The following is a 22,482-nucleotide window of genomic DNA, read 5'->3' as shown; positions in this document are numbered from 1 at the left end:
TCTTGCTTCCACCGCAAACGATGTACCTCGTATGCGTGTGTTAGCAGGATTGGGTACCTGCAACGCTTGTTATCCATTGCCCCGCGATGGGCAGGCACTGACGTAGGTAATTTTGGGAGGCCATGAAGTGGGCAAGGAATGGAAATAACTAGGTCAGGCACGCAATTCCTCTAGGAAGGCCGGGCGCAATAGTAGTAGCAAACAGCAGCAGATAGCACCGGTAGTTGCTACCTCGCTGGCAATTGCCAATCTAGGCGTCTAGCTGCCGAGTTTAGATACCTACTAAGCTAATAGTCATGGTAATAATCATGTAGGGCAAGCACAAGCAAATCGTTGAGGCTGGAGGCAGGAGGGAGGAGGGGAAGGAGGGAGGGTCCATGTACGCTCCCGCCATCTCAACCATACAGCAAGCTTTGTTTGGCCATTGACGCATGAATTCGCTTCTCCTGCACTTGCCTCGTCTTACATCGGGCTCGGTCACCCCACCACTACGCTCGTCCCTTCTCCTCGACTGCCGCCCAGCTATAAAGAGGCAGTCTCCTCCAGCCCCTCCTCAGCTCCTGCCCTGCCCCGTGTCTCTCTACCTTTCATTTTCTCTGGTATATCATACCTTGACCACGTGAGCTCTGCTCCCATATCCATCAGATACATAGGTAAGCTTCCTATCACACGCCATATCAATCATCTCCCATCCATTGATCAGCTATCTAACGCTTCATCCCTCAGTACTCGATCCGAGATATCCAGCCGCCATAATGGGTGCCAACGACACGCCGGCTTCCACCTTCAGGTACAATGAGAAGCCAGTGTACACCACCTCCAATGGTGCCCCCATTGACAACCCTGAGGGCTGGCAGCGGCCTGGTACCATTGGGCCTCTGCTGCTCCAGGACTTTCACTTGATCGATACCCTCGCCCACTTTGACCGTACGTGTTCCTCTGTCTTCTTCGTCTCTGAATCAGCGCCTCCATACTCGATCTTAGCCTCTACCCAACTCATCTCCAAGTCATGACACGGCTAATGTTGTATATCTAGGCGAGCGTATTCCCGAACGTGTCGTCCATGCAAAGGGTGCTGGCGCATATGGCGTATTTGAGGTCACCCATGATACCAGCGACCTCTCCTCCATCAACATGTTCGACACTATCGGCAAGAAAACCAGCTGCATTGTCCGCTTCTCAACCGTTGGCGGTGAGAAGGGTTCAGCCGACACTGCTCGTGATCCCCGTGGCTTTGCCATCAAGTTCTACACAGAGGAGGGCAACTGGGACTGGGTATACAACAACACCCCGGTCTTCTTCATCCGTGATCCTACCAAGTTCCCGCTCTTCATCCATACCCAGAAGCGAAACCCACAAACAAACCTTAAGGATGCTACCATGTTCTGGGATTACCTCTCCACCCACCAAGAAGCTATCCATCAGGTCATGACCCTGTTCTCTGACCGAGGCACTCCCTACTCATTCAGACACATGAACGGATACTCAGGCCACACCCACAAGTGGACTAAGCCTGATGGATCTTTTGTCTATACTCAGGTCCACCTCAAGACTGATCAGGGCATTAAGACGTTTACTGGTGAAGAGGCTGCCAAGATGTCTGCCGCGAACCCAGACTGGAATACTCAAGATCTCTTTGAGTCTATTCAGAAGGGAGAGTATCCCAGCTGGACCGTCTATGTCCAGGTCCTCACCCCTGAGGAGGCTGAGAAGTTCAAGTGGAACATTTTTGATTTGACCAAGGTTTGGCCTCAGAAGGACGTGCCTCTGAGGCCCATTGGCAAACTCACTCTCAACAAAAACCCCGAAAACTACTTCGCCGAGATCGAGCAGGTTGCCTTCTCTCCCTCTCACTTAGTGCCTGGTGTTGAGCCTTCCATCGACCCCGTGTTGCAGTCTCGACTGTTCTCTTACCCCGACACTCATCGTCACCGTCTGGGCACCAATTATCAGCAGATTCCTGTTAATGCTCCTCTCAAGGCATTCAACCCCTTCCAGAGAGATGGTGCCATGGCCATTAATGGCAACTATGGTGCCAATCCTAACTATCCTAGCTCCTACAGGCAGCTGACTTACAAGGCCGTCAAGCCTACCGTCACTCATGAGTCGTGGTCCGGCGCTGCCGTCCATGAGCTCTTCCAGGAAGTCAACGATGATGATTTCGTGCAAGCAAAGGGTCTCTGGGATGTGCTCGGCCGTACCCCTGGCCAGCAGGAGAACTTTATCTCAAACGTTTCAGGCCATCTTGCTGCCGCTCATCAGGACACTCGTACCAGAACCTACGAGATGTTCTCAAGAGTGGATGCTGATTTGGGTAACTCCATTAAGGAGCAGACAGAGAAGCTTGTCAAATAAGCAGAATATGCCTAGTAAAAAATAATAAAGTTGAACTATTTAGCCACCAAGAAATGAAGACATGATTTTTTTTTTATTCAAGATTACAAAATGCAATTGAGAAGGAAATCGAAACATGTACCCGTGTTTATACGTGTAGATTAAGCATAAAACAAGATCGAGAAGCGCCAAGTTGAAAATTCCTTTGCAAAGACCCAGATGTAAAGACTGAGGGAGTGTACATGTCTGTGAATAATATTCCTTGGTGAGTATCGAGCAATGTGACTTGCATGGACGTTTATTTCTGCCTCAATCCAAATGTGTAAGTATTCACCAATAATGGTTTCGTCCATCATAAACAGACATCTTTCATTATGAGCGTCTACTATGGTCCATTGAGTTCTGCGTCTTTGTAGATGTGGCAAAGACATGGAAAGAATCAAAGCATATTGATATCACTGTACCGACAAGAAAGAGAGCGATGCCACCCGAATTTTTTTCAAGTTTAAACTAACTACCTAGTAGTACTGCCAACGACAAGAGAACGAGCAGGGACCCTTTTCCAAGCAGTGCGCTACATTGCGTGCGAAGCCATCCTCGCCACCAGGGCGAAGAAGCCATTTGTCCTCATCTGTTTACTGCCTAATTTTTTTTTTTTTTGTAAGTGGTTTTATCCTTTTTCATAATTTTTTCTCTCGCACACTTGAGTTTATCCAGCATCTCTTAAGCAATCCCAAGCGCCCTCCCGTTCCCAGCGGGAGGACCCAGGAGTGAGGAGGCTTGTTAACAAAGCACAGCTTTGCTAACAGCCTCAGCTCACTCACTTGACATTGCACCACAACAGCTTCGAGGCCCTCTGAGCCAGATCCGGTCTGGCTGAGGTAGCAAGCTCGAAGCGGAAGTGGGGTGGTAGAGAGATGAGCTACAAAATGTTTGCCTCGATATTCCCCAGGCCACCTCAACAAGCCTTTGTTGCATGGAACAAAAAGGGTGTACAACTCTTCGCCTCGGGCCAGCCTCTAGGACGTCATTCTAGGTCAAGAGACCAAATGAACGTGTCCTATTTGGCTGTGCCCCTCGGCGTGTTGTACTGGCACCCGTATAAACATGTGAGGTGGAAAGGTCAATAGCAGTCTTGGCTGGGAAATATCGTGGCAAACGGTGGATTGGAAGTGGTCATACACTCATCGCTGCACAGCAGAGACAAGGTATGAAGCCCACCCTATCATCGTCTTTCCAGTCATCAACAGCCCGCGCGGACTCGCCCGCGGACGTGTACACCCCTGTCAACAACCAGTGTCCGCATGTGCCAAAATATTCCAGATATTTGAGCGCCATGATCGTAATGCGTAATAGTTGGTTTGACGTTGTTCCAAGAAATGTTGCTGACTGATTTGGAATCCAGTTCAAATCCAGCCAGTCAATATTAGAAACATATCGTTGAGTCGAATAAAACCGCTTTCGTAATATGAGTACTTGATCCGAAGAGAAGGCATCCAATCCCAGCATCTAGCCGAAGAAATTAAGCCTTCCATGTATTCAATAATCGTATCGCATACTCGTGAGGTTATTCATAACTCATTCATGTCGTCGTCAAAATGTGTCGTGAAGCATCATTACGCAAGACAGGATAAGGAAAGACACCTAAAGAGCGGCCTGAGAAATGAATCTCAGGTAACGCATCCGAGAGGGAGATCTTCCAAAGAAAAAAGAAAAGTCTGCTTCTTTACTACCTCGTGGCAAATAAAGAAAGCGGACGAGAAAAGAAAGTGTAGGAATCAAATCCAATGGAGGTTCCGGGCCGAGCCGATTGTTGTGCATTGCTGCAGTAGCCTCTTATCTTTAACCCAATGGTACCAGAAAACAAGAACAAGGAAATGTAGAAGGGAATGTCGCAAGCCGCTGGCGTCTGTGCCGAAGAAAAGAGTCCCCGCCCGAAGTTGAAAACGCATCCAGATTGTCCGCCTCGGATCCAGCCATGTTGGTGGTATAATGTAAAGAAAAAACAAAAGCCCAAAAGAAAATGCCGAGCTAGCGGCTATGACGCGACGGATGATGATGTTTCCTGGACTTTCAACGAGGAACTAGATTCGAAACCATTGTACACGCTTGCTGTGTCGCCGATAGCAAAAACGAAAAGGGGATCAATGAAAAAGAGAAAAGAAAAAGAAAAGAAAAGAAAAAAGAGGAAATGATTAGGGGTATTTCCTAGAAAGAATATTTGGTTGAGGTATTCGAACTCCGTTCCTGATGCAACAAAACGCCTATATGCCCTGACATGAATGTCTATGCCGCTGAGAAGATAATGACTCGAGTGCTTTTTGTCTCTGAGAGAAAAGGGGGCCCCGTAACCGCGAGCTGGTTAGCGGGGCATTATTAAGAAGTCGATTGTCGGTTGCGGGACTGCAACTTCACATTATCGTGGCATACTCCTGGTAGCGATCCCAGCCGCCAAAGCCACCGATGCCCATGCCCAGACTTACACCGCACTGCGAGGGCGCATATACGCTCGGCAGTGGGAGAGCTGGAATGGGTGCCATGATTGGCGGGCTGTAGAAGAGCTCGGCAGTAGACTGCGGAAGGCTAAACGAAGGAGTAGGAGAAGGCAGCTGGACATCGCTCATGCCCATGTTGGCCCAGAGAGGAGTGTTGCTCGAGTCGACGGATGAAGTCACGCTGGGACTTGAAGGCAGCACCTGCCAGGGCTCAACAGCAGCGGGAATGATGTGAGGGGGAGCCTGTGTCCACATGTTGGCGATGGGAGAGCTGGGCAGCAGAGGCGGCTGTCGAATGACCTCGACAACCCTTGGCGGGGGAGGCAAAAGCGGCTTCATGAGGTTCATGAGGTTCGCCTTGACCTCTTCGCTCTTTCCATTGAGGAGCTCGCCAGCACCCTCCTCCTCGAGACCCTCGAGAGCAGAGACATGTGTGCGGAAGACGAATTTGTTGATGGCCTGCACAAAGTCCTCGTGCAGCTTCTTGCACTGCTGCTCCTTCTCGGACCAGTCGTAGGTGTTGGCCTTTGCGTCGACGCAGTGGATCTCCTTGTGGTACTCGACAAGGGCGTCAATAGTCTCGACGGTGAGCTTGTAGGCGACCTCGTTGCGCAGGACCATGTCGACGTGGACGATGTAGGCCTCGATGTGGATGAGCTGGTGGCTGAAGAGGTGCTCCATGGGGTCCTCGGGCATCTCGGCTTGGGGCAGCTTGGGAAACATTAAAGAGGCGAGGGTCCAGATGGCGTTTGGTGATGACAGTGTCTCGGTGAGGCATCGCTGGTGCTGAGGTACGCTGTTGAGGGGTCGCTTCACCCGATTGATGCGCTTAAGCGTCTGTGTAAGCCACGGCTCGATCCTGGAGCCCAAGACGACGTTGACGGAGGAAGCCCTCGGGGCGAAAGCAGCGGCGGACGCTGGCAGAAGTTGAACCGGCATATTGGCGTATGAGGGAGGACTGATGCGGCGTTGGTGTTGTAAGAATACCCGAGTGCACACGGCTCTTATAGGCCAAAGAGCTGGATAAGATAAGACCGTCGTCGAAGCGCGAGAGAGATGTTGCTTCTTTATCTTGAAAGGACGAAGCGGCAATAGATGGTGGCGGCGAATAGAAGGGGGGAAAGCGAAGCAACAAAGGAGGACGAGGACACACACACACAATAACAGGCAGGGCAAAAGGTGAAAAGGAAAAAGAAACCAGGAGACGGTGCCGAGCAGGGAGTGGCGCAAGGTTGGCAAGCTGACTGAATCACCTGCTGAGCGGCCGAATCCCAGGTAGAGAGAAGAGAAGGGCGGACGAGAAGATCGTGAGGGAGGAGGGAAGAAAGTAGGAGTAGGAGGTCGGGTGGGTGTGAGCGGGGAGATATAGAAGTCGAGTGTGTTAGGACGGGTACTAAGTCAAGCGCTGGGGGCGCTGAGTGTTAGCGGCGGTTGGCGGTTGCAGTCAGGGCAGTCAGTGGCCATCTCTTGTCTCTGGTGGTGCTCCGGGTCTGTCTAAATACTACCTGGCTAGCATGGAGGGAAACGGACTAGCAGCCAGGCATGACTGCCTGCTGCATCTGCATCTGCATCTGTACCCGCTCGCTGGCGTTTTTTTGTTTTGTTGTTTTTTCCCAGTCCCAGCATCGGGCGCGGCTTTGCAGGCCTGTTTCTCCCACTTCCCACACACCCCCCCCCCCTCTGAGGCGTGCGTCTGGCCTCGCTGCAGGCCAAAGAGCGAAGCAATGCATCATGGCGGTGGTGCATTACGCATGTACCCCCTACTTGGCCGAGGCAGCGCGGCAGTATGACGCCGATGAGTAGGGAGTACCAAAGCCGCCCTCCCGCGTACTCCGTGAGCTTGGCTTGCCCTGCCCTGTACTGGTGTTTACGAACACTCGGGTTGTGGTTGTCATCTCAGTGTAATCTGCATCTGCATCTGCACATGTTGGCACCCGTCCACCTCGAGCAATACCAATACCTGCGTGTCGTGTGTAATCCCAATGTAATACATCAAATACTTTTACCGGCAGCTCGGAGCACAAGGTTCACGGGCTATTAGTGACGGCACTCGTATCAATACCTGGCCAAGGCGCCAGCGCCGAGCGAGCAGCGGCCGCCAACCGCAAAGCATAGAACTGGATATTGATTCGGACTGCTGCTTCGTACTCCATATTTCGTAGTCCATGCTACTAACTGACCTAGACTTCCATGGCTCGAGGTATTTCTCGGTGCTCCAACTCTGTCTAGTACCGGTGTAGGAGCCACTAAGTAGAATAGCAACTGAACTCCCGTCTCTTACAGCGCTACTCTCAACTCGCACAAACCGACATACACATGCCGCAGTTAGTAGCAACAAGTGACCTGCTCCACCTCCGTCACTGCCTCTCTGCCGCTCGGAAATCCTCGCTCGCTGCTGGTGGGCCAGCCAGACCAGCACAAAGCAGACCAGACTGGAGAGACACTTGACCAGACACAAAAAATCCAGGTCTGGGCTGTGTCCTGAGACTTGCACGAGGGCGTGCGCATGAAAGTCGGGGGTGTGCAGCCACGACTCCCAAAACGGGCAGTCCTGCAGGCGCCGGTGGAGCTGAAAGACCTGCAGCCCGCGCCACACACCGTCTTCCACGAGGTACCGCGACTTTCGGCTCTGGTCTCTGGTCTCTGGACACTCTGGCGGTCCCGGCGGCCGTGCTGAGGCGCTACCGCCGACTGGACGTCTTTCGTCGTCCTTGGCCGGCCCTCGTCATTGCTGTACGAGTACAGTTACAGTACCCAGGCATTCACAACTCGTGGTCGCTTTGCTGTTGCCCAAGGTGACACTTCGGGCCGGTGCCAGTGTCGAGGATCCAGCACGAGGGCTCAACAAAGTCCAAGTCCAGGTAGTGCCAGCAATATGCACATCTACATCATCGGGTTCTGGACATGATATCACGAGATCAGCCCGTCAACAAGGCAGGGTCCAGTGTCAGTAGGCGCTTGGCGCTGAGCGAAATATCTGCCCACAATACCTAGTAATGGGCTCCGTACGAGGTACATGGGCATGACGCCGGTGGGTAGCAGTCGCAGTGGTAGTGGCGGCAGATAGCTACTCGTACGTGCTGATATCCATCAAGATACCTGTTCTGTATGTGCGCGTGTGGGTGTACACCTGCCATGCGTACATTACATTAGTATCTGTCACGGACTACTAAACGCAAAGTAGCAGTGAACAAGACACAAAATAAAGTGCCACTGTCGTGGTGGGCAACCAAGATGTCGGGCTCGAAACATGTGCCCAGTATTTTGTCGGTAAAAGGAAGAGGGAAAAGGCAAAAGGGAAAACACTTGCCGTTGGTGAGACTGATCGACCGTCTGCCGCCACCATGCTTGTCCGAGCAGTTTGACACTCACTCCACGCCTGAGGCGCCATCTCCTCGTATAATACTTCGTAGGGCCCATCTTGTAGGGTCGTATCATGAACATGATGTCTCGTATCTCACAAAAAAATAGAAAGAAGGAAAAAGAAATAATACCGGTAATAACGAAAGCGGCCATCCCGCCACTTGCCCATGGTATTACAATATGGTACATCAGCCATGGGACGCATGCCGAGGGAGCATATCTTGTATACAGATACAGCCGGGTTCATTGCTCATCGCTCGTACTTATTAGAGTTCACGTACTCAAAGTTCATGTTGGTGTTGAGCATGTGCGCTATTGGGCTTGATCCACATCTCAAAAGAGGAGGGGAAACCGTAAAACTCCAAGTCTCTCTTCTCACAGCACCCACGACGGAGCCGCTATTGACATCTCGAAGCGAGGGGGTTGCGCCGCTTATGCAGGATGCAGTGACCCCCCGTGCGTGCCTCCGCTCACAGGATTTGCTTGCGGACAATGTGGACAATGGAGAAGGCAAAGAAAAAAAAACGGATGTTGTTAGCATTAGCACCCGCCGCCAGCTCGGCCCCTCAAAGAGTCATCTCACCCAGGCTCCTAGCTCGGATGGGGGGCAGTGGTCAGCATAGCTAGCAGCGAGCTGAAACCAAACGAGGAAATGCATGTCGAATGGGAGAAATTACCATCGACCATCTCATCTCGTCGTCTGGTCAATGAGATGCAGAAGAGGCCCTTGTTTACTCTGCATCTGCTGTAATGACCTGCATGCCCAACAGCGCGCGCCATGCGCCGGCGCATCCTACTTGGATGTAAGTGAGGAGTCAAATGTCCCAACGACAAAAGCCCTAAGTGAGTGACATGACTCTTTTTCCTTTCTTTTTCCCTTCCTCCACTTCCACAGTGCAAGCTGGAATTGTGCGGACATGGCGGGTGGAATGTGCCGGCGCCCGAGCCAAAACCAGTCGCAGTCCACCTTCGCTTCCGTGCTCGTAGGTTCAGATGCTACTGTGGACCGTGAAAGAGAAAAAGAGTCGACGAGAATTATAGGCGCCGTGGCATGCGTACTGGTCGCGTCCCCGCATGCAAACGGCGTCTCTTTGGGATCGGCCATGATCCTTCCTTTGTCGACGAGGGATTTTGATAGCAGTTGTAGTCCCGTGAATCGTCTCGAGGGCTCCGCATGGCGCCCTTGGCCACCCTGATTTGCTTGGTGAGCTGCCAGGAGAAAGCAGAGGCCTTTTGATGAGGATGGATCCTGTCTAGGGAAAAGCCGTCGTCCGTCTCTCTTAGGGCCGGGTGTTTCCCCTGGCTGGGAAGGCATACTGTGGCATCGAAACCGTCCTAATCGTTGCAGACATGTAAGTCCCGGGCAATGGTTGGGCAATGGCCTTCAAGTCCGTCCCAAGGGGCCCCCGGAGCGTCCCGAGACGGCGGGCCATGGCTAGGAGTAGAAATTCTCAAAAAGACCCTCCCAAAAGGGGGCCCTGAATATCCATAGTTGCCAGACAAAGAATCGACTGAGTGAGAATCCTCACGCCGTCCAGGAGCGTTGCCTCCATGCGGATGGTGTTAGTGGCTTCGGCGAGCTGAGGTGTGTTGATTGAAAAGTGCCCATACGGCGTCTGATTGGCCCGAGACCTTGGGAGCCAGTGGTTGCCAGAGTGGAGTAGCCAAAAGAGGTCGATGAGACAGAGCCTCATTGGCTCTTTGGCGATGGCATCTGGCCAATCATGGGTGAACGACCAAACTTCCTCAGAAACTGTGCGAGCGCGGCCTCGAAGGCACGAAATGGACTAGGAAGCCCAGAGCTTTGTGTAGGTCCAAGCTGGCTAGCGAGCCCTCGTTTCCACGTTTCGTCCTGTCTGCTCGGAGATTGATAAGTGACAAAGCTTCTCTTAAACGGCTCTTACAAGCGCTGCTTGCACTGCACGGCACTTGGGGCCTTGCCGCATCTGCGTCCCCCGATCGCTTTGCCTCTGTCTGCCATGGCGAAAGGGGGTTTCCGGATATCCGCCAGAAGCAGGAGGTGGCGGCTCTTGCTCCAGCATTTGGGACCATGCAGCGTCTGCATCTCTTGACTGGCTACCGATTCGAGTCTCTGGATTCTGAGATTGGGGGCCATCAACAAATCTGGCCATGTTGCGACGCGGGGGTTGATGCATCTGGCCTGTCCAAGACCCCTTGAGGTCCGCTTGCGGGACGACATGCCAATGAGCGCTGCTGCTGTGCTCTGATTTCCTCACCATGCCGTCGGAAGTATAGACGGCCGGCCAAGCTTACCCATCGCAGGCGTCTCACGGGCCATGGTTTGGACTCGTCGTCTGATTCTGCGTCGGTAGACAAACATGTGGATGGACGAATCTGACCATGGCAGCTGTGGCTGGAATACGAAAGGTGCAGCGCAAGCCACGGGCGGGCTAGCAGAGGAAGTACCGGTACCTCGACATCCAACGCCTGGCCGATCGCGATAGCTGCAGCTGGGCTGGCGGAGTCAAATCGGCAGCCATCGGCCTATCAAAGGCCTACCAGCGGGCGCTCTGCTGAGATACGATTGAAGTTATTCTAGCTAGGTACAAACTGACTTCATCTGGGTGTGCTCGTATAAGGCCAGGAATAGTCAAAAACCTTGACAAGCCAGGCAAAGGGCGATCACCACAGAAGCAGAAGCATTTACGGTTAGCAGAGGGAGTTGCAGCTGCTCCATAGCGCCTCATGGTAGCACGCAGTTACGAGTACGGATCAGTGAGCTAGCAGCATTAATCCAGTATAGCAACACATGGAGGCATTACCAAAAATAGTAGTTGTGGCCTTACCCAGAAGCTACTGCTACTATTCCATCCTGGTGGATGTTGCAACCTGCAACTAAAAATGACCGGCCATGGATAACTTTTAGTGCCTTGTCGCTCTTACTCGCAGTCATCTCACCCTGGAGTAACCAAACGATAACGACAGCGCTGGTTTTTTCCCAACTTCTCGCCGCTAAAAGAGTATCTACGGGCCAAAATAAAACACGTCATTTGAGGCAGCCAACTCGGACAGCAGACATGGTCGTCAACAGCAGTTTCATCGTAGGCCTGCTGCGAGGCCGTGAGGGCTTTGGAGGCGGTTGGATATCCGGCCGCAGGTGACGACGCTCACTCTGTGGCCACGGCGATGACAGCAGCCACTCAATCCGGATTATCTAAGTGAGGCGACGCTCCAGAATCTCAACTTCTGGGGAGTGTGCTGCGGACGCCCCTCCAAAGATAGGGCAGCGCACACATCGGACGAAAGAAGCGACTTTGGCCACGGCTCGGCACTGGAGATGCATTCAACGCATTGACCTTGCCCCTACAGGCATTCATTACATGGGCCGACCACACCTTGACGCCCCAAAAGCAACAGCAACGTTGGATCGCAAGGCGACAATGTCGAGACAACAAAGCGGCTACGTAGCGAGACTGCCAGGTATGGCACCTCGGCACCCAAACGGCCTGGCCAAAGGGCCGTTCACGAGCCTTGCTAACTTGCCATGCTCAACACAACACTGTCTCTTTTTCGACTTCAACGTCACGGGCTGCCTCTTGACAGAGTGCCGGTGGCAAATGCAGGCTCCTCACCGATGCATTAGCCGCAACCCCACGTCTCGGGGAGTTTGGGTTGTCAACTTGTACGACGACAGCGTGCATCTCAACAAACGCCCGATGCTAGCTGGGAAACAATGAGCCTACTGGTGAACTCTATGCAGGGCTTGGATAGCCGAGAACCAAATCACTGGAGAAATCTCACCCTGGAGCCTGTCCCCGGAGAGAGAGGCTCTTTGTGGACCCCACGCCAACGGGTCTTTTCACCGATCGACGAGAGCCAGCGACTCGTATCCAAAGGAGAAAAGCAAGGGTTTATCGTACACTTGCCATTGGAAAAGGCGTGGCTCGCGAAAGGGCTGCGTACTCGTACATTTGCATGCCAAGATTTTGGATGTACTATAAACCAATATTCTCACTTGGGGAAGGATTTTTTCTCTGTGCTACCGACAATTGGAAAACGACCGAGGTGGGCATCCCTTACCGCATGTCAGGTCCCTTTTCCATTTACCTACGTCTACTGCTAGCCTTGGTAGTACGAGCACCAACCGTGCACATTGTTGGTACTGTGACAAATCTGTCCCGTCCCTATCAAGAAATATTGATTGTCTCATCTGCCCGCATGCAGCTATCCGGCCAGACAAGACGAGATGGGCATCTCGCAACAGACCAGACCAGACGCCCCCCCGTGGCCAGCAGCCATGCAAAAACCCATGGGCAGCTGAAAGAGCTGCATATACCGTCATGGGCTACTGCACGACCTTGTCTCCGGCCCCTGACGTCTTTATGCATCTTGGGCTCAGAGCTTGTTGTGCACCATTTTTGCCAGTTGGAGGTCGATGCCCTGCCCCTCGGTATGCCCGCTATCAATAACGTGGCGCGGCAGACTCGACTCTCGTGGCTGTGTCTGCCTTGCGAACTGTGGCTAACCCCACACAGATCTGCCAGCCTGGCATCGGATGCTTATGTAACACGCGCGATTCCCGCACGGGAGGCAACCAAGCCTCAGGGCTCCACGCGCCACAGAACCGGATCAGGAGGTACCGGCTCGCCACATTTTCTGCTGGGCGTGACTTCGTCACCAAGTCGCCACGAAAGTTACAACAGATACAATCGATCCCTTGTCATCCGTAACCAGCCCCTTGGGAAAAACGAAAAAGGACAAGGACCAAAAAAAAAAGTTTTCGGAATATTGCCCTTACATCGATACCTAACGAGCCAGGGTCAAAGTTTAACCCCCTTCTAACCGGCGTCTAAAAATTTGATGCCCTTGTTGATTTTATTCTTGGCGTTCTATGACGTCGTCGCCGTTAGTCGGAGCTTCTCGCCATGATGCCATATTCTGACATGGCTCTGTTTTTCTTTCCCTCGGCGACCATCCCAGCCCAGCGATCACGACGCCCAATGGCTGGCATCAATGGAAGTTTCTTTTGCTGCTTTGTTACACAATGCCCCGGGTGAAGAAAGAAGGGAAATGACGCTCAATGCTCTCGTGACCGCTGGGTCATGTGGACAGATGTCTGTAGCAGGTCTACCATCTTACCTACCTATGGATGGATATGCCGAACCGAACGGTGCCCGAAGAACAGGGTCATGTTTGGCAATAACAGCAGCTGCATCTTGGCCTTGACTCATTCGTGCCCAAATACCAGCATGCCATGGCAGGACATTGCAGGACAGGGCCGCCATGGACACGCCTATGACCTCAACAAAGACGACGAGCCCGCTCCTGCAGTCGAGGCCAGTGTACTCGTACGAGTGGCTTTCCATTATTCCTTTTAGCAAGGCGAGCTATCAAATCTGGGCCTCTGAATCCTTTCCTTATGCGTCCCCGGCCACCGAAAGCGCTTGAATCTCATTCCCTATAGGTCCAAAAGGTGAAACAGTGATATTTCCATCCAATCGCCCCTGCTTCTCTGCTCATGGTGTGGACACGGAATTTGGCAAATCTATCCAATGAATCCCTCCATCTAAAGGGCCGAGAGCTCCTCACCTCTTGTCCCCTACAGCTCCTTAGAGACACCCCGCGAAATCCAGTCGGCAATGGACATGACGGTAACCATGGGGTTGACGCCGCTCGCACTCGGGAACACGCTAGAGTCTGCAACGTACAAGTTCTTGGTCCCCCAGACGCTTCCCTTCGCGTCCACCACGCCCGATTCCTTCGTGGCGCTCATTCGGCACGTTCCCATCTGATGCGCTGAGCCAAAGGCAGTCAGGGGAGGCTTGTTACTCAAAGTGCGGAGGTGCTGTAACCACTTGCCAAAAGCAGCGTCTGTGAACTCGGGATCTTTGTCTTGGACGTGCTTCTCCTGCTCCGCGGCATTGGGCAGGAACGGCGGCACGCCGGGGTAATGCACTCGAATCTCCGTTGCGCCACCGACATAGGCAATCTTGGCCAGGCCAATGATTCCCTCCAGGTTGCTTTCACGGTCGAAATCAGAAGTCGTGTATTCAATGCGCGGGCCCCCGGTCTCAGGGTCGACAAATACGCGGCCGGAGTCTCGGTCACGGGCAAGCGAGATGAAGCTGCTAAGATGGCGATACTTCATGGTGAGAAGCTTGGAGTCAAGACCTCCATTCCAATATTGCAGTGCAAACGTGATGTATGGCTAGAATTCCACGAGTCAGTCAAGTGTCCAGACTTGGAAAACCACCCGAAGGTGGCTTTTTCCCTCCAATCTGCTGGCCGGTATAGCTACTTACCACCATGCATAAGGGTTCCAACTTTACTCCGTGTCCTTTGCCGTCGAGGTTTTCAAACTCGCCGCTGTAGGTTGTAATGATACCACCCTCCCACGGCCGGGTCTCTTCCTTATGCACTGCTATCAAGCAGTTGACTGGATGTAGATGAAGATTTTGTCCAAGTTGCGGATTCTAAAACAAGGGGGTGAGTTGTGCATGTCAGTGAGTGTGGTTTCACAAAGACATCTCCCAAAATGAGCAGAGATGGGAAGAGATGTGATAAAAGATGCAACTGGATTGACGTGAAACTTACTTGGATGCCACTCTTCATCAAAATGACGGGGCTCCAGAACGTGCCGGCGGACACAATGACCTTCTTTGCCTTGATGACAACCTTTCGCTGCGTACGTTGTCCGATGTCCTTGTCGACGCCACCCTCGGCGTCTCTCGCTACCCATAGCCCTTCAACGCCCGTCGCTGTCGTGCCGTCTTCGTCAAACAGCACCTTGTCGACGGCGAAGCCCTCCATGAACTCGGCGCCTGCGTCAGCCGCAGCGGGCAGCCAGGCCACCGTCGGGCCCCTTTTCTCTCCCAATCCGCAGCCCAGATGGCAATGGCCGCAATAGTGCTCCTTATTGGCCGTATTTTGAGGAGCAGCATCTCCGTGCCAGCCTAGCTTGTTACACCCATCGAGCAGTATGTTGTTGCGGAAGTTGTGGCGGATAGCGTCCGTTCCCGCGCCGATGAAGTCCCAGACTCTGTCCATACACTCGTCGAACTCGGGGGACGTGAAGAGCGAAAGGCCCTCGTCGGCCCATTCCTTGCGGACAAAGTCTTGGAGCTTGAAGCAGACGCTCCAGTTGATGGTGCCGCCGCCGCCCCAGCAGCTGGCGGCCGTGATGGCGGTGCTCGTGTCCTCGCTGACGTAGGCGCCGCCGTGGTCGAAGAGGTGGTTGAGGGCGGCCATTTGCGGCATGGGGAGCTGGGAGGTAGGGAAATGATAGCCCTTGTCGACGACGAGGACCTTGTGCCCTGCCTCGGCTAGGTTCTTTGCGCAGACGCCTCCTCCTGGGCCGGAGCCGACGATGACGACGTCGGTGGTGATTTCATGTACTTCGTCTCCGGGTTGTAGCTGGATGAACTTGAAGTCGAACCCCTGCACGGGTTTCCAGTCCGCTGGGGCGTCTGAGTAGCCGGAGAGCTTCTTGAAGTAAGGGTTTGTTGTACCGTTTGCCTTGCCAGCTAGGGTGGCGAGGGACTTTGCCAACCCCCTGAGCGAGTGAAGCCTTGCGGTTGTCCAAGACTTTAGGATGGCTTCTCGCACACTGGAGGGCTGCTGGGTGATGGGGCTCCAGTAGCCGGTTAACAAGAGACTTCCAGCGCGAGTCCTGGTATAGCACCGAGTCAGTCTATCTGGCAACCCTCATCACACACCCTTCTCTTCTCTCATGTCTATGTTAATGGTAACTACATGAATCAAACTTACCCTAATGACCCAAGGGCCTTTGCAAGCTTGTCTTTTGCCGGCGACGCAGCCAAGTTGCGTATGCAGTCGTCCCGGAACGGCGCATGGTCGACCGGCCGGAAGGCGAGAAACTCGGCGATTTCCTCTCTGCTCGGAGCGCCGTCGAGCGAGCTAGTGATGCCATCGACAATACTGTCGAACTCGGCGTCCGGGATGGCAACCTGCGTCTCCTTGTCCGTGACTGCAGATGCCGGGACGTAGGACGGCAGTGCGCCGTCTAACAGTGCCCATAGGATGTCCCATTGGGCCTCGGTCATGAAGTCGCTTGAAGGGGTAGGAGGGAGAGGGACAGCCACGGGGGCTTGGGGAGATGGAGTTGCCATGGTTTGGGCGATGTTTGTTGGCGATTTTCAAGTTAGAGAAGGACGATAGATTCTTTGGTGAGTTTGACTGCCTTTGTGTTAATCTTTGTCTCCTTAAAGCTCGTCCTGACAGTTATTCATATGATTGAGGGATCATGGTGGTAAGCCTGAGAGAGAGAGTCGTACAGGTGAGATTTACAGCAAACAATGCCCCTGCCGATGCTGGATCGCTCATCCGCGTGTTACAACGGCAACGGAAATGGTGGGTACCGCTCTGCGGCTCTCTTGATGGACTGTATATGTTCTTGTCCTTGGTTGACAATTGCAACTCAAACCGGCGTCATGGATTGTGGTTCACAACTAGAGTCTCTTTTGAGTCATTCAACTAGCGCATGTATTCGCTTGATTGACAAGTCACTCAACAAAACAAATCACAACACAACAACGAATCGCAAGAATTATCTTTCAACAAAAAGAAAAAAAAGGGTTGTGGAGAACTCGATGATCTAGAAATCAACCATAAAGTTAAGAAGTCCACGTCAGAATATCGGTCTCGCGCCAGGGGTGGGAGACGGGAAACTGTGGGCAGCGGGCTACTATTCCTTTATAACCACAACTCTAGCCAACTTTTCCAGGATTTTTTGTGTTTCTCCTCTTTTGCTCGGTACATTGGTCTACCAACTAGGTAGTAGTATATGGACCGGGAAGTATTTTAACCAAATGACCTCCGCCTCCTCTCCCGGTTTCCCCTTTGTTGGGGTCTGGTGCTACATACTACCCAAGGTAGCAGCAAGGTAGCGTCCGCGGAAGGCCGACGCTGCGTTTACTTTGCTCAAGACACATTGCCATGACTAGCGGCTCAGGTAGGCGGGGACTATCCATCCCCCCTCATTCTTCTGTGTGTCTTCCGAATTGGGTAATGTTTTCAGCTTGTCGATTTTCCTCTCTTGCGGTACGGCGGTCGGATAGCCGGTGCGGAGTCGTGCCAAGTTAGATTGTTGGATCGGTTACCTGTTGCAGTATATGCCTAAAACTATGCTGAACAAGCCACGAATACGTAAAACTGTTTATTCAACTTGAGCACATAAGCATGGATGCCTTGCGAGATATCTCATTGAAGGCTCTCGAGAGACAACGTCTCGTCATGAACGATTGAAAACGATCAGCCTGACAACCCCGTACTTCAGCCTCAATCTACGTCAGAATATCAAAAACCCCCAGATACTTTTCAAGCGACATCTCCTCTTCCCAACCCATAGCTTCAGCCCCCAGACGAAAACCTGCCGTCTCCCTTAGCTCGGCATACACCACAAGAAGCCTGCCTAGGAGATAGTCACAGGCCTAATGCACAGCTGGACAGAAACAAACCCAAGAGGAATGCGGGGTCGCCACAACCTTGTGCCAGACAACTCCAGAAGCTAATGCACCTCCCGAAGCTTCAACCACGCCCCGGATATTCTCGAGTCCCCGCGGATGGGATGCCCATGAATCAGAATCCCAGCTGCAGCTCTGCCCCCCTGGAATGTCAGATGTATGCTGAGGTCGTGCCTCGGCTGATGCCTCACAGACCCATATTCTCAGAGATTCCATGCAAGGACAAATCAGTTGATCCAAGTACATCCTCACGTTTACGGTTTTCACACATCTGCAGCGCTCCACCGCATTATCCAATCCTTCATGCACGCACGGTTCGGTAGGTACAAGTACAAGAATGAATTCATTTTTTTTTAGATATCATCTATTTCAACAATGGCCACTTGCCCGATATGCAGGGAGATGAACAAAACATGCCTCCCGGCCAGACTGGATCGGCAACCGGGCAGTCATACAAGACAAGGACCGCATCACTTCGTTGTTCCGCTCGAAGCCAATCGAGCCGTCCATCGCCAAGAATCAGAATCAGCTTCAAATGCCCGCTTTTCGCCGGGGTAACCTGTATTCAACTCGGGGCTATGCACCAAAACATGGTTGCCTGTGCACCTCTGGGAGTCCAGACACGGATGCAGTGTCTTCGTTTCTGCTACCATGAGCTCCCCCATTTACCCTCTCGAACCTTGCAGCCTTTCTCTAGAGTCCTATGCAATCGTACCGTAATAACGCCCCCCCCGGTTGTCTTAATCCTCCTCTCCTGTTCATACATGTCTTGATACACCATAGCAAGCCCTGAACCCAAAAGAAGAGAAGAAAACGCAAAGAAAGAAAAAAAGAGGTTGAAGGAGAAGAAGGAGATGAAGGAGAAAGGAAAGGTAGTGAGAGTAATGGTGTAACACAGGAAAGTAAAAAGAAAGAGTCAATCCCACGACATCCTGTCCTAGGCTGCCTAGTCCCAAGGGTATATACTTATCGCCGTTCCCCTCCCTCCCAAGTATATATAAGTGTGTTAGGTATACAGGTTATATGTAAGGAAAAGGGGGTGTGTTGTTTTTTTTCTCCGTCCGGGTTCTGGAACCCAAAGTTGGACTTTTTTGGTATGTGTGTTTCTATTATTTTGTCTTCCCGTCAAATCCGTTCGGCAGGCATCATAGTGCAACATCAAAGTGGCAAGATGTGACCGACTTGTAGGATCCAACGCCATGAACCGACCGAATGATTTCCCGCGATCCGTGAAGAAAAAGGCACATCATAACGTGGCCGTGACCCGCATAAAAAGGGCTATATTCGCACAATCGCATTCGTAAATCATAGGGCCATAATCGTAGCCGCGTCGCGGGATTTTCGTTCCGCGTGGCAGTGGTGTATATTGCTTCCTTGTCGCAAGTTGTCTCTCCGGTGTCTTTTGGTTTGCTTGCGGCCTGTTACAGAAATTGGTAACTTGACGCCCTTCAACCAGACGTGTCAGCGGTCGGGAATGGAGGACTTGATCCCTTGCTCCTCTTAAAGAAGGGAAAGTCTTTCATTCGAAACCTGCTTGGCCGTTTCTTAAGCGCCTTGCCTTCGGCTCTGCCTATGCTGCCTCCGAGGTGCGAATCCTCGTCTCCTTGCGCCATTTCTCGTTCTCGTTCTCTTTCCCGTTCTCGTTCTCGGCGTGGTGATGTTGGGGATCCCTTGAGGCTGAGAGGCGACATGTTAAACGCAGGGACGCTGAGGGTTCGCTCTCCAGATTCGTTGCTGACGATGCTGGTGCCCTGCGTACTGGGTGACAGAGTCATCTTGCCAGTGGCCGTACTCGCTGCTTGTGAAGCCCAGTCCGCGGGGTAACCAGCGGATAAACTGCCTTCGGTGGTCTCGCTCGTCCGCTGTTTTGTCGATACCAACTTGCCTTCGATAGAATCGTCTGGTCGGTGGCAGGTAAAAGGATCACCATCCGCAGCGTCAAAAGATGAAGGGATTCCAAAGGCTATGCCGTTGACGTCCGGGTGCTCGACAGGGGTATGGGGGTCGTGGCCAGATTTGGCAGTCGAGGGACTCGGTGCGGGCGAAATCTCAATGTTCTTCATCTCGCTGTCATTTTCGATCGGGTAGCTTCTCGTTCGCCGGTGCCGGACGTTCTCGCTAGCCGCTTCCGCTGCCTTGGCCTGTTCCTCCTTCACCTTTTCTTCAAAGAATTTCTTGTTGATGTGAAGCTCCTTGACGGCGTATTCCATGCCTGGCATTATTTCAGCCACACCTTGGAACAGTGGTATGGCGAACATGTTCATGAACCCAATCTGGGCGTTGGCCAGGGATAGAATGTCTTTTTTCGGGGGGGACATCAAAGACGACTTGATCTCGAGTTCGTCCTCCATTGAGGCTTGTCTTGAAAACTCCTCCGAGAGCATATGCATCCATTTCAGTGCTGTTGATTGACGGCGTGCCTATGAAGGAGTCAGTAAGGCTCGATACATGGTTCTGAAGCCCATGATGAAAGATGAAAGCAAAGGGAAAGAGGAAAGGAGAGGGAGAGGATAGAATGTCAAAGATCGGACTCCTTTGGGTGGGCTTTTCCTCTTCCCCTTCCTTTCTCCATTTTGTTACAGTACATACCACGTTGCTAATGTCTGCGCACTTAATAAGGAGCGAACATGCGAGAACCTTGGCATCTTCAACTTGGCGCCCATTCCAGTTTGCAGGATTCTCCTTGAGCGTCGCCATCTTCTTCATGTAGTCAAAATGGAGACCCATGTCTGTGGCCAAAATGGAGCTAATCATCAGGCCGCGCATCTTCCTGTCTTCGAACACCGCGGGCCAATACCTGCGAAGGATCTGCGAAAAGGCGGCGCAATGGAACGACTCTAGGACAGATCGGTCATTGTACAGCTGCGCTAGCGGGGCGTTCAAGGTGGTGAGAAAGCCATTGTTGACTCCGGGGTGGCCCACGTCGTGGCCAATGGCTGTGACGAGAAGGGTCAATGCTTCGTAGGGGCTGACGAGCGAGGCGATTGGCGATCTCTGCACCTTGGATCTCGGTTGAGACCATGTCGGGTACGGAGGGAACGCGCCAATGTGGACGAGGAAATTGAACGTCGCTTGAAGGACGTCCACCACGTGACGAAAATTATGGTAGGGGACAAAGCTATTGTATGCAGCACGGCATGCGACAAGGAAGCTAATGAGCCGGTCTGAGATTATTGGTCAGGATCAATTCCAGCGGCTGAACGGATGCAGGCATTGTCAAGGAGGGGGGGATGTTGCTTATTGTCTTAGCACCGCCGGGGAAAGACGGGCTCACTTGCGCACACTCACCTGCTGGTATCCGCCACCTCTCGAGTTCCGGGGAGGTCAGGGCATGTTTAAACATCTGCATCGCAGCCACCAGCAGCTCGTCGTCGGAGAATTCGTGGGCATCGAAATGCCAGCGCCCGACGGCTTCGGCAATGATGGCTTGGCGCTCAGACGAAACGGCAATGTGGGCACCGGCGATGTTGTCGTCTTCAGGAGAGAGACGACAGATTCCTTTCATGAGGCCAGAGACCATTGCCTCTCGGAGGTAGGCAAAGGGCTTCTGGTCGTCGACGCCAACCCATGATCGCTTGCGGCCCTTTGTAATCTCCATCATTGCCTGCTGGTCCCTAGCGGCGTCCCTATGGGCCTTATAAGCGCATATTTCCAGCGTTGCGATACACTTAGGGCCCAGGGGGCTGATTATCACGTCGACGGCGCCAAGGTCCAAGCACCTCCTTATGAGCTTACGACTGACGGGTTGAGCCGGCAAGGGCTCGGTCGTGCCGTCGGTCATCTGTTCGCGAGTCTCTGGATAGCTGATGATGGGGATGGGGACGACGAGCTTGGAAATGCTTCGCAGGTGGGCCTCGGTGATGAGCCTCTGGAGGAGCGTCAGGCCGTAGAGGTTCTCGTCAGGTGTATGAATCTCGGCGTCGCGGTTGACAAAATTGGGGTCGGGAGAGGAAGAGTTTGGGTTGGAATAGGACTCGGGTATCCATTCATCATGGGGCGTGTCTAGAAGAACCATGGTTGGTGTCATGTCCATCATGGACCCGGCTTCGTGAAGCTGCATCAACTTGTCCATGCAGGCGGCGCCGGTGGCACAGACATGAACTATATGCGCGGTATCGTTGGTCAGCAAGGAGCGACGGATGGCCGAGGGAAAGAGAAGAAGAAGAGAAAAGACAAACCGTCACCAAATGTGTCGAGGAGAGGCTGGACAAGTTCTCGAACGCGATCGCGCCTCCAATCGGGGGTAGCGCCTGTCGGCGAGGCCGCGGAATCGTCAGGTATGGCGCGCAGCAGCCGGGCCTCTCCAACGCTGCGATTGACGTAAATGACATGGCATGCGAGACTATCCATGGTGGGCAACGGAAGGCTACCAGTCTCGCGACTGGAGCACGTTGACCACACGGGCAAGGATTACTGCGCGCAAGGCTATATGGGAGGCACAAGGCGACTGGACAATTCGAGCTGAGGGTGTCTCGGAGATTTCGACCTTTGTTCAGCCAGCGTCAAGGAGGAGCGTGGAGCGAGCAGCGAGTCAAAGGCCGCACACGGGAGAATTGGTAGAAGAAGAGGAGTGAAGCTAGAGCTTTGGTGCGTTTCGGGCGCGCGCGGGTTTCGAAAGGGAGAAAAATCAAAAGGAAAGGCGTTGTTGTGATGGGTGATGCGACAGGGCGGCCGAGGCGACGATGAAGGCGGGACACTTGCTCAGAGGAAGCGCCTAGAAAAATTGGCAAAGGAGGATAAGGAACGAGTCGAAGAAAGTCAATGGCGGCGGCGACGCGGAATGAGGAGCATCCGTCGAGTTGATTCCGGCGACGACAAGAGGGTTGGATTTAAAAGGGAAGAAAAGG

The 22,482-nt window shown here is 53.0% G+C and overlaps 9 protein-coding genes across 9 annotated transcripts; 4 read left to right on the top strand and 5 right to left on the bottom strand.

The window, feature by feature from the left end:
* Positions 1 to 755: 755 nt before the first annotated feature.
* M431DRAFT_81842 (hypothetical protein) lies at positions 756 to 2,355 on the top strand (the record flags this gene model as incomplete). Its single annotated transcript, XM_024923084.1, has 2 exons — positions 756 to 927; positions 1,037 to 2,355. 2 exons carry the CDS (start codon positions 756 to 758, stop codon positions 2,353 to 2,355), a joined length of 1,491 nt encoding a protein of 496 aa, XP_024776265.1.
* A 1,114-nt stretch (positions 2,356 to 3,469) lies between these two features.
* Positions 3,470 to 3,727, top strand: M431DRAFT_80862 (hypothetical protein; the record flags this gene model as incomplete). Its single annotated transcript, XM_024922985.1, has 1 exon — positions 3,470 to 3,727. A coding segment is annotated over one exon (258 nt), but the record flags the coding sequence as incomplete, so codon positions are not given.
* A 784-nt stretch (positions 3,728 to 4,511) lies between these two features.
* M431DRAFT_382096 (hypothetical protein) lies at positions 4,512 to 6,053 on the bottom strand. The gene has a single exon (XM_024914716.1). It carries the CDS (start codon positions 5,766 to 5,768, stop codon positions 4,746 to 4,748), a length of 1,023 nt encoding a protein of 340 aa, XP_024776263.1. The 5' UTR covers positions 5,769 to 6,053; the 3' UTR covers positions 4,512 to 4,745.
* A 469-nt stretch (positions 6,054 to 6,522) lies between these two features.
* Positions 6,523 to 7,012, top strand: M431DRAFT_382033 (hypothetical protein). The gene has a single exon (XM_024914715.1). It carries the CDS (start codon positions 6,616 to 6,618, stop codon positions 6,868 to 6,870), a length of 255 nt encoding a protein of 84 aa, XP_024776262.1. The 5' UTR covers positions 6,523 to 6,615; the 3' UTR covers positions 6,871 to 7,012.
* A 1,888-nt stretch (positions 7,013 to 8,900) lies between these two features.
* M431DRAFT_382026 (hypothetical protein) lies at positions 8,901 to 9,794 on the bottom strand. Its single transcript, XM_024914714.1, has one exon. It carries the CDS (start codon positions 9,505 to 9,507, stop codon positions 8,986 to 8,988), a length of 522 nt encoding a protein of 173 aa, XP_024776261.1. The 5' UTR covers positions 9,508 to 9,794; the 3' UTR covers positions 8,901 to 8,985.
* M431DRAFT_493056 (hypothetical protein) lies at positions 9,644 to 9,886 on the bottom strand (the record flags this gene model as incomplete). Its single annotated transcript, XM_024917066.1, has 1 exon — positions 9,644 to 9,886. One exon carries the CDS (start codon positions 9,884 to 9,886, stop codon positions 9,644 to 9,646), a length of 243 nt encoding a protein of 80 aa, XP_024776260.1.
* Positions 9,887 to 12,009: 2,123 nt separating this feature from the next.
* On the top strand, positions 12,010 to 13,142 carry M431DRAFT_381925 (hypothetical protein). Its single transcript, XM_024914713.1, has one exon. The coding sequence runs from the start codon at positions 12,129 to 12,131 to the stop codon at positions 12,993 to 12,995; it is 867 nt and encodes a 288-aa protein (XP_024776259.1). The 5' UTR covers positions 12,010 to 12,128; the 3' UTR covers positions 12,996 to 13,142.
* A 610-nt stretch (positions 13,143 to 13,752) lies between these two features.
* On the bottom strand, positions 13,753 to 16,282 carry M431DRAFT_3731 (GMC oxidoreductase; the record flags this gene model as incomplete). Its single annotated transcript, XM_024914658.1, has 4 exons — positions 13,753 to 14,361; positions 14,456 to 14,626; positions 14,748 to 15,822; positions 15,921 to 16,282. The coding sequence occupies 4 exons, from the start codon at positions 16,280 to 16,282 to the stop codon at positions 13,753 to 13,755; spliced, it is 2,217 nt and encodes a 738-aa protein (XP_024776258.1).
* A 2,463-nt stretch (positions 16,283 to 18,745) lies between these two features.
* On the bottom strand, positions 18,746 to 22,393 carry M431DRAFT_381901 (hypothetical protein). The gene is made up of 4 exons (XM_024914712.1): positions 21,814 to 22,393; positions 20,924 to 21,736; positions 20,225 to 20,799; positions 18,746 to 20,055 (listed from the first exon to the last, which is right to left on the bottom strand). The coding sequence occupies exons 1-4, from the start codon at positions 21,983 to 21,985 to the stop codon at positions 19,084 to 19,086; spliced, it is 2,532 nt and encodes an 843-aa protein (XP_024776257.1). The 5' UTR covers positions 21,986 to 22,393; the 3' UTR covers positions 18,746 to 19,083.
* Positions 22,394 to 22,482: the final 89 nt, after the last annotated feature.

Source organism: Trichoderma harzianum (assembly GCF_003025095.1).
Source record: "Trichoderma harzianum CBS 226.95 unplaced genomic scaffold M431scaffold_4, whole genome shotgun sequence".
In the NCBI taxonomy this organism is placed as follows: Eukaryota; Fungi; Ascomycota; class Sordariomycetes; order Hypocreales; family Hypocreaceae; genus Trichoderma; species Trichoderma harzianum.
The sequence above is the reverse complement of the archived record's forward strand: the minus strand, read 5'-3'. Positions and strand labels throughout refer to the sequence as shown.

What these genes read in the sequence shown, in the direction of transcription:
- M431DRAFT_382026 (XM_024914714.1), bottom strand. Translation starts at nt 9,507, where the DNA reads ATGCCTTCCCAGCCAGGGGAAACACCCGGCCCTAAGAGAGACGGACGA.
- M431DRAFT_381925 (XM_024914713.1), top strand. Translation starts at nt 12,129, where the DNA reads ATGCCAAGATTTTGGATGTACTATAAACCAATATTCTCACTTGGGGAA.
- M431DRAFT_381901 (XM_024914712.1), bottom strand. Translation starts at nt 21,985, where the DNA reads ATGGATAGTCTCGCATGCCATGTCATTTACGTCAATCGCAGCGTTGGA. An exon ending in CCTCGACACATTTGGTGACG is followed by an intron (nt 21,737 to 21,813) that starts GTTTGTCTTTTC and finishes CCGCGCATATAG; the next exon opens with TTCATGTCTGTGCCACCGGC. An exon ending in GAGGTGGCGGATACCAGCAG is followed by an intron (nt 20,800 to 20,923) that starts GTGAGTGTGCGC and finishes CAATAATCTCAG; the next exon opens with ACCGGCTCATTAGCTTCCTT.
- M431DRAFT_382096 (XM_024914716.1), bottom strand. Translation starts at nt 5,768, where the DNA reads ATGCCGGTTCAACTTCTGCCAGCGTCCGCCGCTGCTTTCGCCCCGAGG.
- M431DRAFT_382033 (XM_024914715.1), top strand. Translation starts at nt 6,616, where the DNA reads ATGACGCCGATGAGTAGGGAGTACCAAAGCCGCCCTCCCGCGTACTCC.